General features: G+C 54.9%; 9 protein-coding genes across 9 annotated transcripts; 7 read left to right on the top strand and 2 right to left on the bottom strand.

The window, feature by feature from the left end:
• Window positions 1-214: 214 nt before the first annotated feature.
• On the top strand, window positions 215-2,531 carry BDY24DRAFT_439654 (uncharacterized protein). Its single transcript, XM_076644457.1, has 6 exons — window positions 215-292; window positions 366-687; window positions 792-946; window positions 1,082-1,289; window positions 1,441-1,523; window positions 1,627-2,531. Exons 1-6 carry the CDS (start codon window positions 247-249, stop codon window positions 2,463-2,465), a joined length of 1,653 nt encoding a protein of 550 aa, XP_076498965.1. The 5' UTR covers window positions 215-246; the 3' UTR covers window positions 2,466-2,531.
• A 121-nt stretch (window positions 2,532-2,652) lies between these two features.
• SFT2 (Sft2p) lies at window positions 2,653-3,892 on the top strand. Its single transcript, XM_076639476.1, has 6 exons — window positions 2,653-2,922; window positions 3,014-3,124; window positions 3,199-3,225; window positions 3,322-3,439; window positions 3,535-3,610; window positions 3,704-3,892. Exons 1-6 carry the CDS (start codon window positions 2,702-2,704, stop codon window positions 3,778-3,780), a joined length of 630 nt encoding a protein of 209 aa, XP_076498964.1. The 5' UTR covers window positions 2,653-2,701; the 3' UTR covers window positions 3,781-3,892.
• A 175-nt stretch (window positions 3,893-4,067) lies between these two features.
• IVY1 (Ivy1p) lies at window positions 4,068-5,257 on the top strand (the record flags this gene model as incomplete). Its single annotated transcript, XM_076637309.1, has 4 exons — window positions 4,068-4,487; window positions 4,588-4,845; window positions 4,961-5,102; window positions 5,193-5,257. 4 exons carry the CDS (start codon window positions 4,068-4,070, stop codon window positions 5,255-5,257), a joined length of 885 nt encoding a protein of 294 aa, XP_076498963.1.
• Window positions 5,081-6,143, top strand: STB1 (Stb1p). Its single transcript, XM_076636902.1, has 2 exons — window positions 5,081-5,253; window positions 5,377-6,143. The coding sequence occupies exons 1-2, from the start codon at window positions 5,234-5,236 to the stop codon at window positions 6,008-6,010; spliced, it is 654 nt and encodes a 217-aa protein (XP_076498962.1). The 5' UTR covers window positions 5,081-5,233; the 3' UTR covers window positions 6,011-6,143.
• A 170-nt stretch (window positions 6,144-6,313) lies between these two features.
• On the top strand, window positions 6,314-8,297 carry BDY24DRAFT_382248 (uncharacterized protein). Its single transcript, XM_076639475.1, has 6 exons — window positions 6,314-6,567; window positions 6,727-6,938; window positions 7,035-7,160; window positions 7,237-8,038; window positions 8,114-8,140; window positions 8,215-8,297. The coding sequence occupies exons 1-4, from the start codon at window positions 6,511-6,513 to the stop codon at window positions 7,964-7,966; spliced, it is 1,125 nt and encodes a 374-aa protein (XP_076498961.1). The 5' UTR covers window positions 6,314-6,510; the 3' UTR covers window positions 7,967-8,038; window positions 8,114-8,140; window positions 8,215-8,297.
• Window positions 8,237-8,727, top strand: BDY24DRAFT_382247 (uncharacterized protein; the record flags this gene model as incomplete). Its single annotated transcript, XM_076639474.1, has 1 exon — window positions 8,237-8,727. A coding segment is annotated over exon 1 (179 nt), but the record flags the coding sequence as incomplete, so codon positions are not given.
• Window positions 8,728-9,237: 510 nt separating this feature from the next.
• Window positions 9,238-10,951, bottom strand: BDY24DRAFT_338147 (uncharacterized protein; the record flags this gene model as incomplete). The annotated part of the gene is made up of 7 exons (XM_076637317.1): window positions 9,238-9,429; window positions 9,547-9,677; window positions 9,767-9,777; window positions 9,855-10,061; window positions 10,194-10,222; window positions 10,321-10,518; window positions 10,619-10,951. 7 exons carry the CDS (start codon window positions 10,949-10,951, stop codon window positions 9,238-9,240), a joined length of 1,101 nt encoding a protein of 366 aa, XP_076498959.1.
• A 1,020-nt stretch (window positions 10,952-11,971) lies between these two features.
• On the bottom strand, window positions 11,972-16,372 carry BDY24DRAFT_382239 (CNOT2/3/5 family protein). Its single transcript, XM_076639473.1, has 18 exons — window positions 16,311-16,372; window positions 15,918-16,007; window positions 15,640-15,782; window positions 14,914-15,300; window positions 14,648-14,774; window positions 14,403-14,561; window positions 14,309-14,335; window positions 13,769-14,215; window positions 13,658-13,680; window positions 13,240-13,579; window positions 13,067-13,154; window positions 12,820-12,972; window positions 12,625-12,742; window positions 12,521-12,546; window positions 12,429-12,439; window positions 12,313-12,331; window positions 12,206-12,226; window positions 11,972-12,128 (listed from the first exon to the last, which is right to left on the bottom strand). Exons 1-18 carry the CDS (start codon window positions 16,330-16,332, stop codon window positions 12,116-12,118), a joined length of 2,214 nt encoding a protein of 737 aa, XP_076498958.1. The 5' UTR covers window positions 16,333-16,372; the 3' UTR covers window positions 11,972-12,115.
• A 742-nt stretch (window positions 16,373-17,114) lies between these two features.
• Window positions 17,115-18,554, top strand: BDY24DRAFT_382233 (eS7 family ribosomal protein). The gene is made up of 7 exons (XM_076639472.1): window positions 17,115-17,138; window positions 17,267-17,517; window positions 17,676-17,805; window positions 17,885-17,935; window positions 18,018-18,064; window positions 18,255-18,347; window positions 18,433-18,554. The coding sequence occupies exons 2-7, from the start codon at window positions 17,273-17,275 to the stop codon at window positions 18,458-18,460; spliced, it is 594 nt and encodes a 197-aa protein (XP_076498957.1). The 5' UTR covers window positions 17,115-17,138; window positions 17,267-17,272; the 3' UTR covers window positions 18,461-18,554.
• Window positions 18,555-18,637: the final 83 nt, after the last annotated feature.

The following is an 18,637-nucleotide window of genomic DNA, read 5'->3' as shown; positions in this document are numbered from 1 at the left end:
GGGTCAGCTTCCTCTCCTCGGTGAGTATATGGACGAGTCTCCTCGGTGAGTATATGCTCGTCAATCTCACTCACGAGGAGAGGAAGAGAGCGGCAGATCCATCGTGAATGAAGTGGAAAAAAATCGATGCTGGTCGTTGGGAAGATCTTCGAGTCGCTGTCACGAAATCGACCCTTTGTGAGCTCAACTTTCGAGCTGACTTCTCCTCGCTCTCAACAACATCTTCCTCCCCTCTACTCGTCAACAATGTCTTCGGATGCAGCTCTCCTAGCAGAGATCGCCAAGCTAGATCGTGAGTCGAACCTTCAAACTTTCACTCTTGAATCTCTACTGACTCCTCCCGGATCTTCTCTTCCTTCTCGCAGAGGCTATCTCTCAAGCTCGTCGACCTCAAGCTCCTCCTCCTCCTTCCTATCGACCTCCCTACAAAGCTCACCCTTACTCAACCTCCTCCTCCTCTATCCCAACTGGATCTAGGAACAAGAAACTCATCATCAACCCATCCTCCTCGAAACCATCAGCAGCACCCTCAACAGCACCCGGTCCTTCGAGGACGTCCAAACCTCTGTCCTTCCCTGTCCCTACAGCTCCTTCAACGTCCGCTACAGCACCTGGATCTTCCACTCAATGGGTTCAGAAGACGGGAAGGCATATGTCTCTCATGAATGCGGAGACGTTCGAGAAAGCGTGAGTCTTGTCAAGCTTCGTTCGTTTCTTTCGAGAGGTGGCGAGCTGACCGTTTCCTCCCTCCCTTCCCTCTCTTCTCCTTCCTTTCGTTCGTTCTTAAACAGCGAGAAAGCTCGTCTAGCAAGACCACCACCTCCTATTCGTAAACCAGCACCTACTCCAAGCTCCTCTACAGGCCCTGCACCTCCTCGTCAAGTGGTTATCGATGGAACCGTCTTCGAGTTCGATGCGTCTGGGACGAAGCTCAACAAGGTCGAAGGTGAGCCTTCGTTTCTTTCCTTCCTCTCTTCTTCTCTTTCTGGTTTCCCTTTACTCTTTCATCCAATCTCCTCCCTTTAGTCTGCTTCACACATTCTGACTTCGTATTCTCCGTTTGTTTCGTTCCTCCTCCCAGGCCAATCCGACTCCCCAAACCCCTCCCGTCGTCGCCACTCCCTCTTCGGTCAAGACTACGTTCGAACCAAGTCGGGAAACCTCCTCTCCGCTGCCATCGTTCGTTCGAGGAAAGGAAGAGCAGGAGGTCCGTCGGCGGAGGAGATGGCTGGGAAGAAGGAGAGGTTGGGGAACATGACGTTGGTGTTGAACGGGATGCAGAAGGCCAGGTGAGTGCGAGTTGAGCGTCGTTTGGTAGTTTGGGTTGAGAGGAGATGGAGTAGAGTGTGGAAGAGGAGAGGAGAGGAGAGGCGATAGGCAGGGGAGAACAGAAGGCTGGAGCTGATCTCTCTTTGTGATGTTGGATTTTCGTGCGATCAGGAACGACCAAAGTGGGAAATCGTCTTCGTCGGTCAAGAAACCCAAGAAGCCTCAAGCTCTCTGCCAGTTCTACACCAAAACAGGTTAGCATCACGTTTTCTTTTCATCTTCATCTTTACTTCCACCGCATCTCGCAAGATCGCCAACGTTTCCTTCTTTTCTCGACGCGTCCCGTCCCTTTCCCAGGTCGCTGCACCAACGCCTTCTCCTGCCGCTTCATCCACGACCCTTCCAAACTCTCCATCTGTCCCAAGTTCCTCCGTTCTACTTGCCCTCACACTCCCACCTCCTGTCCCTTGTCCCACTCCTCCTCCTCCCACAACGCTCCCTCCTGCGTCCACTTCCAAACCACCGGATCCTGTCGAGCCGGCTCCGACTGCCTGTACTCCCACGTTCGCGTGGCGGACGACGCACCGATCTGTGGGGATTTCGTGAAGTACGGGTGGTGCGAGAAGGGGCAGGAGAAGTGCGGGGAGAGGCATGTTTGGGAGTGCAAGGAGTGGACGGAGAAGGGGACGTGTAGGAGGAAGGGGAAGTGTGGGTTGAGGCATGTGTTGAAGGCGGAGAAGGGGAGGGTGGTTGTTGAGGAGGAGGGTGGGGATGGGGAGGAGGGTGGGAGGAGAGGGGATGAGGAGATGGAGGGAGGGGAGGGTTCGACGTTCGTTGTGGATTCGGTTGGATCGGGATCGACCTCAGCATCAACAGGCCTCAACCACTCGTCGGCGTCGTCGTCGAAGCGATCAGGAATGGAGAGCCTCGTACAGCAGGACGACTTCATCCAGTTCTCGACGTTCGGAGGGAGCAGCGACGAGGGATCAGCTTCCTCGGAGGAGGAGAATGAGTCGGACGATGAGGATGCTTCGAGCGTGGAGAGTGACGGTGGAGAGGAGGAGGAGGAGGGAGAGGATAGGATTGGAGATTTGGTGGACGCTTTGATGACTGAGCAGCCTGAGAGGAGCAATGCGAACGAGGAAGAGGAGGAGGATTCAAGAGGAGGACGACGCGGCGACGAGGAGGAGGAGTGAGGAGGGTTGTCGCGTTAATTTGTTTTTTTTTGTTGTCACAAATATGGATGATTCGCCTTCTTTCCGACTCGCTCTCCACTACTCGAACAAGAAAAACTTCCTTTCGTCTTGCAAACGTCATCAACTCGAAATCGCAGCCCAACCTCCAGCGCTTCGAGCTCACCCTTCCTACCTTCCTTCCAACTCTCACCTTCCACCCATCTTCCCTCAAATTATCGCCCCCTCCCTGCTCCAGCATGTCTCAACCCCAATCGTTCGCCTCTCAACTCTCCTCCTTCCGCTGGGCCCAAGGCGGTTCCACCAACGACTCGACCCCGCTCGCTTCCGCTACTCTCCCTCCCGCTCCGACCTCGTACTGGAATTCGTTCCAGAACTCCGTGTCCGGCTACGTCCCGCTGAGGAGTGCGGATAGAACGAACGAGGAGGAGGCTTATTTCGCGCTGAGCAGGTGGGAGAGGTGAGTCCGATTGAAGGAAGGTCGAAGGGAGGGAAGTGATGGGGCAGGGAAGGAAGCGAGAGAGAGAGTTGACCTCTTTTGGTTCAAACAGGTTCATGGCTTTCTTGGGTTGCCTGGCGGGTGGTGCTGTGTGCTTCTTTGTTGCTTTCTTGACTCTGCCAATTCTGGCGATCAAGCCTAGGAAGTTTGCGGTGGCTTTCACGTTCGTCCCTTCCTTCGAGTCCTTCCCTCCGACTTGCCTGACCTCAATTACTCTTCGGAACATGTCACAAACAGACTGGGATCCTTCCTCTTCATGATGGGGTGAGCAACATATCTTGAACCTTGCCGGATGGAGTCCGAGACGAGGGAGCTTCGTTGAGCTCGAGCTCACACCCTTCCCTCCTCGAACTTCACCAGATTCTCCGTCCTGATGGGACCCGTAGCTCACTTCAAGCATCTCATCTCACCGGAACGACTTCCCTTCTCGATAGCCTACGTTGGATCGCTGGGGATGACGATGTACATGGCTGTAGGAGTGAGTTTGAGCGACTCGTCTCCTCTTCCCTCGTTTCGAGCTCAACAACCTCGTCCGTTGTCGCCGAACGCTGACCTTGAATCTACTTCACTCAGGCCAAATCCTTCTTCGGGACTCTCATCTCAGCCATCATCCAAGTCGTCGCTCTGCTGTCCTATCTCGCTGCTTACTGTTCGTTCTTCGAATCCATCTTCGCGCGTTTCGTTTCGAGCTCGACAAGCTGATCGAGTTTCTCGGTTTCCTTCGCTTCGCTTCCCGCTACAGTCCCTGGAGGAATCACGACTCTTCGGTTCGGAGGACAGATGGCTCTGAGAGGAGCTGGGAGCGTGCTGCCTTTCTGAGCGAGCGAGAGAGGAGGCTCAGCTCGAAGGAGGAGATGGAAACGCAAAGGGTTTCAGCGATTCGTGTATCATCAGTAATCTATAATACAACTATAATTCACTGCTAGATCGATACTCGTCTTGCTCGCTGTAGTAATGAAAACAACGACAAGAGAAAAACACGCCGGTCATGTCCATGAGCCGCAGGCTGCCAGCTCCTTCCTCTCCTCTCCTCCCTTCCTTCCTCCTCCAAACCGCCATCCAGCCCTTTTCTTCTTCCTCTCTTCCTTCTCTCTCTCCCTCTCGCCATGGCAACAGCCTACGACCGTCGTTCCACCCGTCCTCGTCTCGATTCCCTGCGCTCAACGACGTCCTCCTCGATCCCACCTCCTTCCTCCCCCTCCCACCCGGCTCGTCCTCCTTCGCCTTCCTTCTCCCAAACGACCTCGGGATCCCTCGCGAACGGAACCAACGCGCCTCACCTTATCATCAACCGGTCCGACCTCCGAGATTCCCTGAGAGCCTACGAGGATCTGATGGAGGCCGGGAAGACGTACAGGAGAGCGTTGCTGGAGAAGTCACAGGCCAGCGCGAGGTTGGCGGGAGCGTTGGAGGTCGTGAGCAGATTGAAGGGAGCGGATCATAGTGGTCCAGGGTTCATGGCAACGGCTGGCTTCCATTACGTTGTCAGCAATTCGGAACAGGTCTTGGGAGACAGTTTCTACAAGGTCAGTTCGTTCGCGTCGACTCGACTCAACCCCCTCTCCTTCCCTCTCCTCCTTCCTTCGAAGCTGACTGACTCCCTTTGCTTCGCTTTGTTCTCCACAGAGCTTTGAAATCCCCCTCCTCCATACTCTCGACACCTACCGTCAAGAAACCATCGACCGTCAAGCCTCCTACGAGCAAGCGCTCGTCGCAAAGACCAAGCTCATCAGGGAAATCGAGTCGGCCAACCTGAAATCCGCTGGCAAGAAGGCTGCCAAAGGCAAGGGAGGAAGGGATCTCAACTCGTTCAGGAAGACGTTGGAGTTGCTCCAGGCTCATGTGCACGAGTTGGATATGCTCAAGATGGAGTATCACGGGGAGGTGAGTTTCAGGACGCGAAGGAGAGGAGGGAAGGAGAGGAGGAGAGAGGGAGGGCCGGACGAACGTGTTGTTGGGAGCTGACTTTGGGTTTGTTGTTGTTTGGTTTGTTGTGTAGGTACTCGACGCGGAGGATGAGATCTGGGAGACAATCTTGGGCAAGGTGGGGATGGTGGTGAAGACTCAGTTGGAGATGATGGACAAGATTTCGATGAAGGCGAACGATTCGGTGCTGGAACCGCTGTTGGCTGCCAATCCTGGTGAGTTTGGGTTCGATTTCCATCTCGAGGAAGGGAGAGAATGAAACGAGTTGCTGATTGCTTTGGTTCTGATCTGGCTCGCGACGGCAGATCCCTTCGAAGCTTACGCTCAACCGGATCAGGACGCGTTGATGTTTTCGATCTTACCTCCGTAAGTGTGCTCTTTCCTCTTCTTTGCTCTTTTGACTCACCATCTCCACCCTCTCCTCTTCTTCTCTTGCGTCTGTCAACTCTCATCCTGACCTTCCTTCTCCTTCTCTTCGCACCTCACCAGCATCGGCATCCTCCAACCCACCTCCTCCTCCCAAAACCTCCGTTCCCAAGCCCACTCCACCCACTCCTCTCCTCGCGCCCCCACCTCCTCTCAACCCACCACCCCCAGAGCTTCTTCCTCCCCTCTCCTCCCTCAAAACCCAGACTCACCCTCCTCAGCCGACGACGGCTTCCTCTCGCCTCGGCGACGCAACTCGTTCGACGCCTCCGCCGAGGAGGACCTGATCACGCCTAGGAAATCGACGTTCGGAGGACAGGATGTGCCGAGGTCGGAGAGTTTGGAGAGTATCACTCCGAACGGTGGTGGGGTTGGAGCGGGAGGAGGAGGTGCAGGAGGAGGGCTGAGGAAGGTGCTGAGTGTGATTGGGGAGACGCTGAACGGTGGGAGCAGGAGTAGGGAAGCGAGCTCGACTGCGGAGGAGGGGGATGATCGGAGTACGGGGGAGAGTACGATTGGAAGGAGTGGGGTCGGGGAAAAGGTGGTGAAGAAGAAGGAGAGAGGGTTGATCCCGTTTCCGAACACGCCGAGTCAGGATTCGTTGAGGGTTGGGAGCGTTGTGAACGGTGGGCAGGAGGAGGAGGAGGAGGAGAGGGTGGTGAACGATGTGACTGGGGATGGGGTGGTGGGTAAATAGACGGGAGACGCGTCGCGCCCGCTCCTTTTCTTCGTTCCTTCTTTCCTTTCGTTTAATCTTGGTTACGACTCACGGTTGCTTCTTCTTTGCTCTTCGTTTTCTTGTTAACTCCCTTCAATCTCATTCTCCATCTTCCTTCGCAGCGCCTTCGTCCTCGTTTTGCTCTCGTTCTTCGTTTCGTTCGTACTCTTTCTCGTCGCATCAGCCTCTTAACAGGCTCACTTCCCCTTAACATACCCCACAGAGTCCTCAACAACTCCTGTCCTTTACATCTTATACTTACCATCGACGCACTCATATATGTTTTCTCTTTCGCTTTCTTCGGGGTCGTCGAGAGGAGAGGGGAATTCGCACGAAGGGTTTCGAAAGTAGGAGGAGAGTTGAGCTCGACGGCCATCAACTCTCCCCTCCCTCCCTTCTCTCTTCTCGTACGGATTCCCGCTTTCCAAGCTCAGACTGGGTTCAGATCTGACACGAGACGCTTCCAGAGAGACGAAACGATGTCTCTCCTCCAGCAAGAGCTCCAACAAGAGGAAGAAAAGATGAAGGAGGCAAAGGTGAGCTCGAGCGTTCCTTCGTTGCCCTTCCTTCCTCTCCCTTTCATTTCTGGTCTCGCCTCCTCGCTTCATGCCAGCTCCTTCTTCAGGTCTTTTCTCTCTGCCACTAACTCCTCACTCCTCTTTCTTGCTGAACCTCTGCGTCTGTTTCGTTCCCAGTTGGAGATCATCAAGAGAGCTCGAGCCCGCCTCTCCCTCGACGACTTCCGGACACTCTACGGGAGTTCCGAGCTTGGAAGGTTGCTCTTGGGGACTGCACCAGCTGCTCAGGAGGCTACGAACGAAGAGATGGAACCTCTGGAGGTGGTTGGGTGGATTGAGGAAGCTGCAGATGGGATCGAGGAGGGCTCCGTAGCGGCAGGAGAGTCGAGGCGAGTCTTTCTCTAGCTCGCTTGCTCGATGCTTGAGGTCTCAGCTACCGGAAACTTTACTGACCTTGCAACTGCGACCCTGTTTGATTCGTGCAGCATCCCTCCGGAAACGGTGCCAGCTCGCTCTGCGTCCCCTCTCAACGTCTCGAATGGATCCCTCGTCTCGTCGTCCTCTCCTCCCGTACCACGAGAAGCTCTTGATGCATCTTCTGTCACAGTTTCGTGCGTGGCATTTCTATCGCTCTGACCAGGGCTGCTCATTCAGTTGAACTGACCTCGAGTCTCCCTCCTCTTCCAGCTCTCCCGTCCCTTTGTCCCTTCCCGTCGAACCACCGCCAGTACCACCCTTGGATCCACCACAGGTTCCTCTAAACCCTTTGCTACTCGTACCCGTCCCCGAGTTTCTCCCTCGTCGTCCCTCGGATCCTCCACCTCCCATCAAATTCCTGAATCTCATCCGCGTCCCCTCATCCATCCAACTCGCTCTTCCTCCAACCTCGCTCCCAACCAGATCACCCTCTCCTCCAGCTCTACGACCGTCCAGCTCACCTATATTTCGCCAAGAACATCGCCCATCTCGTCTACCTCTATCTTCCTCCGCACCCACACCCTCGCATCCTCTCGTCCAAACCGTCGTCTCAAGACGAGAAGAACCCGTCTCGCAGGACGTGGAGTCAAGTCGAATCAGGAGCCAGAGTGGAAGCTCTTCTCCGAGTAGGAAGAGGTTGAAAAGGAGTCCTGAGGAAGAGGAAGGAATGGAGAGGAGCGTGCTCGAGGATGGAGAGGTTGACGAAATCGATTCGGATTCACCCTCGTCGGCCGTCTCTCCTCGTCCTTCGTCGCCACCTAAACTCGCCGTAGAACTGTCCTCGAATCCACTCCCATCCTCCAGCAGCTCGATTGTTCCACCTTCGAGCTTTCCTGTTCGAAGCATATCTCCCAAACGGCCGCCTGAGTCGACGCGAGGAGCCGAACCGGAACCTCGTCTCTCTTCCTTGGAGTCAACGCGTAGTCTCAGCAGAAGATGATGGGCGTAGATTAACGGATGGGCGTAGAGTAAAGGGAACCCAAGGTGCAGACGATCTACACAAGTTCTCTTTGTGAGTGAACCATCTTTCTCGGTCGGGAGGGGCACGAACGACGCGTCAAACTGACCTTCGCTTTCTCCCTCCCAGCTCTCATCGCCAAGATGCAAGGACTTTGTGAGATCTTCAACAAGTTATCGTCACTTCGTATCTCATTCTTGAGCTGAAGTCCGTCTCTTCTCCTGTTCCAGACTCAACTACGCCGATCTCGACTCGTCGTCGTCGGAATCCCTCGCCTTCTCTCTGTCATCGTCGGAATCCCTCGCCTTCTCTCGTCGCCCTCCCCCCTTTCCATCCCAGGAACCAAGATCGAAACCTCCCAAGGATCCCCGGCCCCTTCCACCCATCTCAGACCACACTCGCTCCTCTTCCTCCTTTCTTCTCTCGCCAGGCCAACCGCAACGATGCCCGATATGCGGAGGGCTCGATACGCACGTTACCAGCCAATGTCGGAGGTCGTCCTTTGGGGATGGGAGGCCAATTCCGTGTTCGATGCAGGAGAGGAAAGTGATGATCAGGAAGGGGCAGCGGGTCTGTCGGGCTTTCAACGCTGGGAGGGTCCTTTGTGAGAAGGAGGGAGGAGGACGAGACGAAGGTCTACACGTTTGTTCGCTTTGCTTGGAACCTAGTCATTCTGCTCAGAACTGTAGCGTTGTATTTACTTATACTAAATAGTCCGGATATTCATGGCACCTGAAGCAACCTTTTCATATCAAACGAGTTGACCTGTTCGCGTCTTTGCTTGGAGGTTCGAACGCGCCTGCTTGTTGACTTCGGCTCGTTCTCTCTTCTCTCCGTCTTGCTTCCTCTTTCCTCTTTTCTTCCTTTCTTTCGACCGATCTTTTTGCAGCGGCGCCAAGAAGAAGCTCGAGCCTTCTACGAAGAGGAGCAGAGAGCTCGACCGCCGGGGAATCGGACTCGGATTCGGATCTGGACGACGACGACGATGGGGACACGGATGTACAGATATCAAGAAAACGAAGGCTATAGATGGTGGGGTGATGGGTGGTAATGCAGGCAAACATCTAAAAGTGGGAGAGCGAGTGAGAGAACGAAAAAAAAAAGAAACCCAAAGATGCGACGCGACGAAAGGAGAAGATCTAAATGCGAGAGTCCGAAGAACATCGAACGCGTTCGAAAGAGGAGAAAAAAAAATGAGACCATCCCCAAGAAATACAGCAAAACACAAACCGAGTCTCGTCGTCGTCCGTCGTCTAATTCGGTTTAAACTTCCTCCCCTCGTCGCCCAACTCCCTCCACCTTTTCCACCAATCCACGTCCTCGACCATCTTCCTCACCCTCTCCTTCACCTCATCCTGCCTCATCCTCGGGAGCACGTAGCGTTCGATGGGGGAGACGAGCGCTGCTTGGACGGCTGCTGTGAGGCCTTCTTCGTCGTGTTGGTGCTGGCGACGTGCAAAACCAAAAGCGGAACGAACGAGTGTCAGTACGAGAAGAGAAGCGAAGAGAGGGAGGGAGAGGAGAGAGAGAACGGAGGAAGGAGGAAGAAGGGGAAGACTCACAACGTGATAAACGTAAGGAGGGGAAAGCTCGTGAAGGCCGTTGTGCTGGGAGAGCCAGGTGTCTCGGTTGTCCGGGTCGTCTCGGTTCCAGTCTCGGATGGGGTTGATGAAGGGGACGGCTAGGCAGAGGGCTGATCAAAACGAAGCGAAGAGAAAAAAAAAGAGTCAGCTCGAGGAGTCGAATCGAATCGATCATCGACGCGTCGGGCAGAAGACGAACCTTCGTAAGGACTGCTCGTTCACCAGCAAAAACAACCTCGTCAGTCAAGCTTCTCAAAAGACAGAGAGTCTGTGTTCGTGGCACTCACGTAGGACTAATCACCGGATTCCCCATCCCAATCAACACCTTACTCTTCGCCATCTCCCTCACGAACGCCTCCCTGTCCATCTTTCCCAAGTTGGTGACTCCCTCGACGGGCGAGGCCTGATGAGGGTTGCCTCGATCGACCCATCCTCCGACGAAGGTGGTTGAGAGGGAGGAGGACATGCGAGGGAAGGAGTCGAGGGACCAGGTGCTGCGAAAACGGAGAGAGGGAAAGAAAAAGGAGGGTGAGATCAGCCTGAGACGATGCGAGACGAGGGTGGGGAGATCGTCGAGAAGAGGGAGGTTTTCGAGGGTCGTTGGAAGGATGGAGAGTAGAACGAACGTTTCTGAGGAAGTGAAGTAGTTGTGGTACTACAGAATCGAATCAAGGAAAGGAAGGCGAGGTGAGCTCGAAGGAAGGAGGAGACCTCGAATGTTGAGCTTCGATTCCTTCGTTCGTGCCGACTCACCTTCGCCAGGATGTAAGCTCTATTCTCCCTCTCCTCCACCGGTACCACCGGCACGCTCAAGCAAGCATCCTCAATCGAGTAGCCCAGGTATCTCGCGTCCGATCCGAGTGCTCCAGCTTCGTGGTAGGGCTCAGGAGAGAGGGTCCAGGAAGTTCCGAGAGGGTGTCCTGGGTTGGGGAAGAAGTACATGGCCATGATCTGGCGAACGAGAAACGAACGAAGCAGAAACGAAGAGATCCAAACATCAGCTTCTCAGAAAGGGCTCGAAAGAAGGAGGACTATATGGGCCTCGACGAACCTTCCAAACCGGAATCCCTCTCGTGTTCCTCTCGCCTTCCAAACACCCTCCGAGCTTGCCCTTCCTCGAGCTCTCCACGCACTTTTCCATCTCGTCCCTCGTCTTGATGACCAACACGACCGCTCCACTCAGTCGAGCATACAACTCGTTCGTCTCCCTCGCACTCTCGCTAACCAGGACCGTGTATCCCAGCTCGTCGAACGCCTTGAGCACGCTCTTTGCCCAGATGTGCTCCCCGTCGTTCATCCCGTACAGAGCCCACCGGAAGTAATCCGCTTCGAGGATGACGACCTTGCCGCGAGGAGTTGTCTCGCACTGTCTCGTCGGGTCCATGGCGCATTCGTGTAGGAGTTGCAAGGAGCGAAGGGAGCGAGCTTTGCCTGCGTGCAAGGGGGAGGGGTAGCCTTCGATGGAGAGGATTTCGAGCGAGTGTTTCTGATCCGCAGTGAGGTACGAGATCGAAGGGTGACGAGGAGGAGGCAGATGAGGTCCGTACGGTAGAGGACCGAGGAGCGTCCACGCGGGGATCGGAGAACGGAGGAGGGAGAAGGAAGAGCGGATCGAGTGACGGAGGGAGAAGAGAGCCGCGAACAGGCAGAGAGCGAGGTAAGAGAGGAGGAAACAGCTGGTGGCAACAAACACGAGATTAACGAGAGTGAGTATCTATACAACGAAGCTTGGAGAGAGATTGTAACGAGAGCTCACCTGAGCTGTCGTTGATTACGAGCCATGCTAGAAGGAAGGGAAGGAGTCGGCCGTGCGAGCTTGCTTCCTTTCGTTGAATTCCTTCTGTTGCGAGCTTGTCGAAGGGAGGAAAGGGGTTCTAAAAAGGGTCCTAAGGTAAAGTCGAAGGATCCTAGGCGTCCATCCGATCCGAAGAGAAGGGGGGGGAAAAGAGGAAGGAGAAGAGGGAAGGGAAAGTCGAGGTGATGGCGGTTTGGGAGAGCGAGAATGAAAGTGAGCCGACGAAAGGAAAGGGACAGGTTCGGAACCTAATTTTTCTTCCAGCAGCGAAGATTCGTTCGTGAAGCTCGCAGGGGATGGGAGGTTGTAGAGCTGATAGGGTGGAAGGAGAATTTTCCCACTGCAAGAGCGGCAGGCGAGCGAAGTGAACGCATCCGACGGTCGCAGCCTCGTCGGGAAGTCACCTTCCTCGGGCGAGACGAAAAACAGACAAGAAGAGCAAGAAGAGGAGAGCTGCCTCAACTCGACTCGAGCTTGCCACAACATCTCATGTACTGTAGCTCTCTTCTCGTTCAAAGGAAGGGTCTCCTTGCCTTCCCTAGCTTTCGAACGCGCCTTGCGAAACGTCCTTCCGACCCGACCTCTTCCCGCTCGCCGTTTCACAAAGAAGAGAGAAGAGAAAGAGATCCAGATCTGTTATACGACACAAAGTTAACAACTACCAAAATTTCAAAAGGAATAAGAGAGGAGAAAGAGAGAAGAAGAAGACAAAGAGAGAGATCGTTCGTTCCACCTTCGAGAGATTCGGATCATCTACGCGTCCTCCCTGCAGAAGCGAAAGAGCGGAAGAGGTCAGTAGGTGGAGAGGAGGGGTGAAGGCAGTGAGGGAGAGTGGGCACGAACGACAGATATCGGTACTCGAATCTTGAAGAGGGAGAAAAGAGGAGAGCGAAAGAGGTCAGCTCGAGAGGTGGGGAAGAGATAGGATGCGAAGAGGAGAGAGAACGAACCGGAAGTCGGCCTTCTTGCCTGTTGATTCGAAACAAGAGAGAAACGGGAAAGGGAGAAGGCGTCAGTAGGGAAAGAGGGGACGAGAAGAACGCGACGGGGACGCGTGTTTTCTCACGTTGGCACCACCTGATCGTCGTCGAAGAGGAGGAAGGAAAGAGGTCAGCTTGGACTTCGAGGCGGAAAGATGCGAGTCTGGAATAGACTCACGAGTTCTCCCAATCGAAGTAGATGTACTGCGAAGAAAGAAAAGAAGAAGGGAATGAGCGTCAGCTTCGACCTCGAGAGACGAACCAAAACGAGAATCGACTCACCATCCCCTGCTCGTAGTCATCCGTGATCGCCTGAGGTTGCGACAGCCTCTGGAACCACGTGAGGTACTGCTTGTGGAACCTCCACGACTGCTTCTTGAGTTCTCGAGCAGCGAGCCATCTGAACGGGCGAACGAAGAAGGTCGAAAGTCAGCCGACGAGTGATGTGACGAGGAAGGGGTTTGGGAAGCGACTCACTGCTCGTAAGTCCCGGCGTGGTAGTAGAAGATGTAGAAGAGAGTATCGAGATCCATCTTGGGGTAGAGCTCTCGGTCCTGGAAACCGGCGAAGGGCTCCTGAGGGTAGTGAGGAGGGTTCTGGATCGGGTTCTTGGGGACGTAGTTCCTGGGCCTGGAAGAGAAAAGAGAAGAAGCGATGGAGAGGAAAGCAGGAAGTCAGTAAGCGTCGAGGGAGATGGAAGCTCGAAGAGAGAGCAGGTACTCACTTCTCAGCGTCGGTGGGATGGGGAAGAGCGTGGAAGCTGGCGTCGAGAGCAGAGTGCATCTGATCCATGTTTCCAGTGCGTGAGGCGGCTGCGTTTGAGCAAGATCGAAGGAAAGCATCAGCAGGAAGCTCTACCAGAAGCAGTGAAGGGTCGAGCAAAGATCGAAGACTCACATCGCTGCTTCGCGTTCTCGAAACTCGACACCAGATCCGCCAAAGCGTTCGGCAACCTCTGTCCTTCGTTCCTCGATCCAGGAGGTCCCTGCTGCTGCTGTTGTTGCTGTTGCTGCTGCTGAAGACCATGTCCAATCGACTGGAGAGGAGCTCCAGATCCTGGTTGTTGAGCTTGAGGCGAAGGCGAGACCTCGGATGGGTGAGCGGTGTGGGTGGGGAGAGGAGAGATGTTGGCTGAGGAGGGGTTGTAAGGAGGTTGTTGAGGAGCTTGTTGTTGAGAAGGAGGTTGAGGTGAGGGAGCTCCGTTGGTGTGACTGGGGATGGGGGATTGGTCGGCGTACTAAAGGGAAGAAGGGAAGGACGGAAAAGGGTGAGCTCGACGCGATTCGTCGAGAAGATGGAGACGGCACGGTCTCACGTTGTTCAACGAAGGAGGAGCATCTGTAAGGGAAGTAATGAATACGGTAGTGGTCAGTCTCGAGCTCGAATCTCATCGAACGAAAAATAAACGAACTGTTCTGCTGCTGACCTCGTGTGGCCTCCTGCTGCTTCTGCTGCTCGGCCAGACTGGGAGCAGGTGATGGTGTCAGCTGCTGAGGAGCAGCGTTCGCCGACCTGGGACTCGATACTGTCGAGAGATGGCTTGGAGGAGGACTGGGAGCGGCGAACGAGTACGAGGCTTCCGTCGAAGGGCTAGGTATCGGAGGAGGCAGGGATTCGGCCGGAGCCAGAGTCGCCGGAGAAGGCTGAGGTTGAGGAGGGGCGAGAGGAGCAGGAGAGGGTGCTGAGAAGGTAGGAGTGGGAGGAGCGACGGCGGCTGCTGCAGCGGCGGCGTAACGAATGGCGGGCAGAGAAGCGGCCGCTGGAGGACGAGCGGCGGGAGTGGCTGTAGGATTGGAGGGGAGACCGGCTTTGAGAGCTGAGGACATGGGTTGTTGAGCGAAGTTGGGAGAGGGTACTGGAGGAGGTTTGGGAACTGAGAAAACGGAAAGGAAAGGGAAGTGAGAGCTGGTCAGTTGGTGCTGGAAAGAGAGACCAGGCGGAACGAGGTCGAGACGAAAGAACCGACCTTCTGGTTTCGACTCGAGCGTGGTTTCTGGCAGAACGAGGAATCTTGTCAGTAGAGAGAGACGAAAGAGAACGATCAGAGATATCGAACTCACTTCGAACAGGAGTCTTCTTCGTCGAAGGACTCGTCGACGCGTCGTCCAACGAAGTCTTCCTCGCCAGAGCTCCGCTGCTGTTGCTCGATTCCTCGTCGTGGTTGCTGGTGTTGACGGTGATCCTCGACTTGGCAGGTGTCCGGACAGGTTCCGATACCTCTGCAGGATCGAAAAGCGAGGACGGAAAGAGGGTGTGAGTGGGCGAGCGGGAGAGGATGGAGAGAGGAAGGAAGGAAGAAGCTCACCGTCCGCCAGAGACTGAGAGTCGTGCGAAGACAGGATGTCGTCCTTCTCTCCCAATCCAAAGTGATCCTCGTCCTCCTGCAGATCCAGGTCGTCGTAAATTCCCTCGTCCTCCTCGAAGTCCTCCTCCTACAAGGACGAAAGCAAAAGAGCAATGAAGTTTCGAGGTCAGCTCTCTCTCCTTCCTCTCCTTCCCTCCTTCAACACGCCTCCTCGCCCACCCACATCCCGCCTGCCCTCACACCTTCAACCAGATACGAAGACTCACAGTATTCGACTCCACAAAGTACGAGATATCCTCTTTCGTCGCCAGCACCTTGTCCAGCGGGATTCCTCCGTTGTCGAGCATCCTCTGAACGAGCTCCATCCTTCCAACGTGCCACTTCCTCCTCTCGTTTAACCTCTCGAGCTCTCCCACCCTCTCTCCTCCCGCTCCCTTCCCTCTCTTCTTCCCCTGCGAGGCAGCCAGCAGTTCGATCTCGGCTTCCGACTGCTCGACCTGGCGAGAGAGCTCGTCGATCATGGAGGAGAGCCAGTTGTTGGCGTCGAGTTTGGCCTTCTCTGCTGGGTCGAGCTTGGTAGCGGCGATGAGACCTTCTTTCGAGAAGGCTTTGGTCTTCATTTCCTTCTCGAGAGCTTTGAAGCGTTCCATTTGCTGTTGAAGGGGGGAAGGGAGAGGAGGAGGAAGGGAGGAAGGAGATGGCGAAAGGAAGAAGAGGTCAGCGCTGGTCGCATAACTTCGAGTAAGCAACGATGGAACGTCAAAAGTCGTGTAGAATGGTCTAGAGAGCATGGTCGAGGATGTTTTGACGAGCCAGCTCGTCTCGGCCGGGACAAAAGAGTCGCTCGACGAAGAGCTGACCGTTTCGGCTGAGCTCTCTCCCTCCCTTCCTCTCCTTCCCTCCTTCGTTCCCTCCCTGCCAGCTCAGCCGACTCGCCCTCCCCTACATCAATCCAACGAGACCTCCAATAGTAAGACAGAGGGAGTACTCACTGTTTCTATCAGCTTCCTCGTTTCTGTCAACGGCTCCTTGTCCTTGATCTCTGAGCTAGCGATCCAAGTCTTGATCTGGTCTCTCAGCCGTTGAAGCTTCTTGATCTGGGTCTTGAGGTCCGTTTCGCACTTCTCCTTCTGGACTGTAGACAGAAGAGATCATGAGGAGCGAAGAGTCAGGACCAAAGACGGAGGCTGGGAGGAGAAGGGACGAGCTCTCTGTCGAGCGATGGAAAGCTCTCGATCGATCTTGTCGATGAAGAGAGGGAGGGACTGACCAGCATTCGTCGAAGCTTCCATCTTTGTAAACAGAGTCTCGAAGGCTTCCACTCCCTCCGTCACTCGTTTGATGGTCTTGACGACATCGGCTGGGAGGAGTACGAAAGGCGAGGAGGGAGAGGGAGAGGAAGGAAGAAGGGAAGCGAGGTGGCGAGGTCGAGCATGGAGCAACGTCGAAGGGAAGAGAGGTGACCGGGATAACCAGGAGAGGTGACATCGGATCGAGTGGAGATGTGAGAAGAGGAGGTTGGCGAAAGACGAATTGGAGGGACGAGCAGGGAGGGCAAGGAAGGAAGGAGGAGGAAGAGGGAGAGCAAGACCTGGTCAGCCCAAACAGCTCCCTACAACGACTTCTTCCGAGGTATTTTGACATATATGGATGAGGTACTGACTCTGAAGTTTACGTTGTGCCATGAGAAAGCTGTGGATGGGTCGGAGTAAGGTAAGATGGGGGTTGGAAGGGACGAAGGGAAGGGAAAGACGAATCGAGCTCTCCCCTTCTGCTGGAGTCGACCTCCTCCCCTCGACGGCGACAAGAGGCCTCACCTCGGCTCTGCTTTGCTTTCTTTCTTTGAATCTTGAGCTTTCCTAGAGACGCCTTCTTTCGCTCAAGGAGCCGCCAAGTTCTCGAGACTGGAGAAATATAGCTGGGGAGGTCTCTCGACGACGGCGAGTTCTTCTCGCTCGTCTCCCTCGCCTTATGGCAGCTTAGAGTTCGTCGCAAGCTCCGCAAATCGGTCAACGTCTTCCGAGGTGACTTTACACTTCTGGGTCGTTTTCCGCTCGAGGAGTCGCAGTTCCCGAAGTCAGAGAGCCAAACCGCGTTCATCGTCGCGTCGAACCTCCGTCTTCTCTCGCTCTGGGACGTTCGAAAAAGCTCCATTCCGCTTCCTACTTCCTAGGCGCATTTTTGAATTCTATAGTTACTAGCCGGCTGCTGTTGCGGCGGAAGCCTCCCCCTGGGTGTCCTAGAGAGCGAGAGAAAGAGCCAGGACCGACGGCCTTCCTTTCTCGAGCCCTCGAGGGCCGTTTGATTGAAGATTTTCTCGATTTGAAGATTCATGTCTCGCAATCCGATCGAATCTCTTTCTGCTCGACCTAAATCTCTCAGCAAACCTCCCAAGTCGAAGGCAATTCTTTTTATCCGAAAGTCGCTTCCAAATTCTCGTTTTCTCCCTCTTCCTCTTTTGTCTCCCGTCCAGCTCCTCCTGTTTCAACTCGTGTGTCCCTCTTCTTCCTCCCTTCTCCCCTCGTCTCTCCCCTCCCCTCTCTCACCTTACGAACGAACGGAAAAACTTACTCCCTGCTTCTTTCCCTCCGTCCTCTTCCTCCTCCTCCTCCTTCTCAGGTCAAGATGTCTTCCTTCACCTCCAAGATCCAGCGAACTGCCAACGCCCCTACCACCGCTCCTGACGAGACTGAGCAGACTGTCGCCCAGGCCATCCTCGACCTCGAGAACAACGTTCCCGAGCTCAAGGCTGAGCTCCGAGCTCTCCAGATCTCGGCCGCTAAGGAGGTCGACGTTAAGGGTGGAAAGAAGGCCATCATCATCTTCGTCCCCGTTCCTCAGCTCAAGGCTTTCCACAAGGTCCAGCAGAGGTATGTACTCTTCGCATCTATGTTGTCTTCTCGGCGTCGGTTGGTGGGACGAGAGAGGGAGGAAGGAAGTAGGGAGGACGGGAAGGGGAAGGAGGAGGAAGGAAGGAACGCAAAAAAAACGAACGAGCTGACCTCCTTCTCCCTCTCCTCCCCTTCAGGCTCACCCGAGAGCTCGAGAAGAAGTTCTCCGACCGACACGTCGTCTTCCTCGCTCAGCGACGAATGCTCCGACAGCCTACCCGACACTCCAGGGTTAAGCAGCAGCGACCCCGATCCAGGACTCTTACCGTTCGTTCCTCCCTCCCTGTCCTTCCTTACCTCTCTCTCTCGAAACTGACTCGTCCTCCCTCTCCTCCTCTCTCTTCAGGTCATCCACGAGAAGATCCTTGAGGACCTCGTCTTCCCTTCCGAGATCACCGTTCGTCTCTCCGTTCCCTTCTGCCCTCGTCCCTCCTCTCCGACCTAACCTCGTCCCCTCCTTTGATCTTTCGCTTCTTCAGGGAAAGCGAACCCGAGTCTCCACCGATGGGAGCAAGTTGACCAGGGTGTGAGTAGCCACCTTCGTCGTGTCCCGCCTCTTGGGGGACAGAGAAACGAGAGCAGTGAGCGAGCGCTCGAACTTCCTTCGGGTCGCTTCGTTCTCTTCTCGCTCTCTCATCTCCTTGCATCCCTGTATGTTCCCCTTTCACTTTTCTTACCTCCCATCCCTCCGAACTTGTTATTTTTCTTTCCCACAGCTTCCTCGACTCCAAGGACTCCAACCTGCTCGAGTACAAGCTCGACTCGTTCTCCTCCATCTACCGACGATTGACTGGAAAGGACGTCGTCTTGTTAGTCCTTCTTCCCTTTCTCTCCCCCTCCCGTCTTCCTTCTCTCGTTTACTGACTCTCCTCTCTATCCCATGCGTTTCTTTAGCGAGTTCCCTGCTCCTCAGGCCGAGTAAACGTCGCCTTCAAACCGCTTCGTTCCATCTCAACAACCCCCAACCCCCTTCTACCGGACTAGCACTTGCAAGATGCAAATGTTTCTTCGGTAGATTTTCTGCTTCGTTTACGACAATCATGAAAGATCTACGCTCTCCTTACTTGCTCTTCTCTGATCGTCGAAAGCCGAGAGTCGG

This window comes from Mrakia frigida (genome assembly GCF_051309035.1).
Source record: "Mrakia frigida strain ATCC 22029 unplaced genomic scaffold BDY24scaffold_7, whole genome shotgun sequence".
In the NCBI taxonomy this organism is placed as follows: Eukaryota; Fungi; Basidiomycota; class Tremellomycetes; order Cystofilobasidiales; family Mrakiaceae; genus Mrakia; species Mrakia frigida.
Note: the sequence above shows the minus strand (reverse complement) of the source record. Positions and strands in the feature narration are given on the sequence as shown.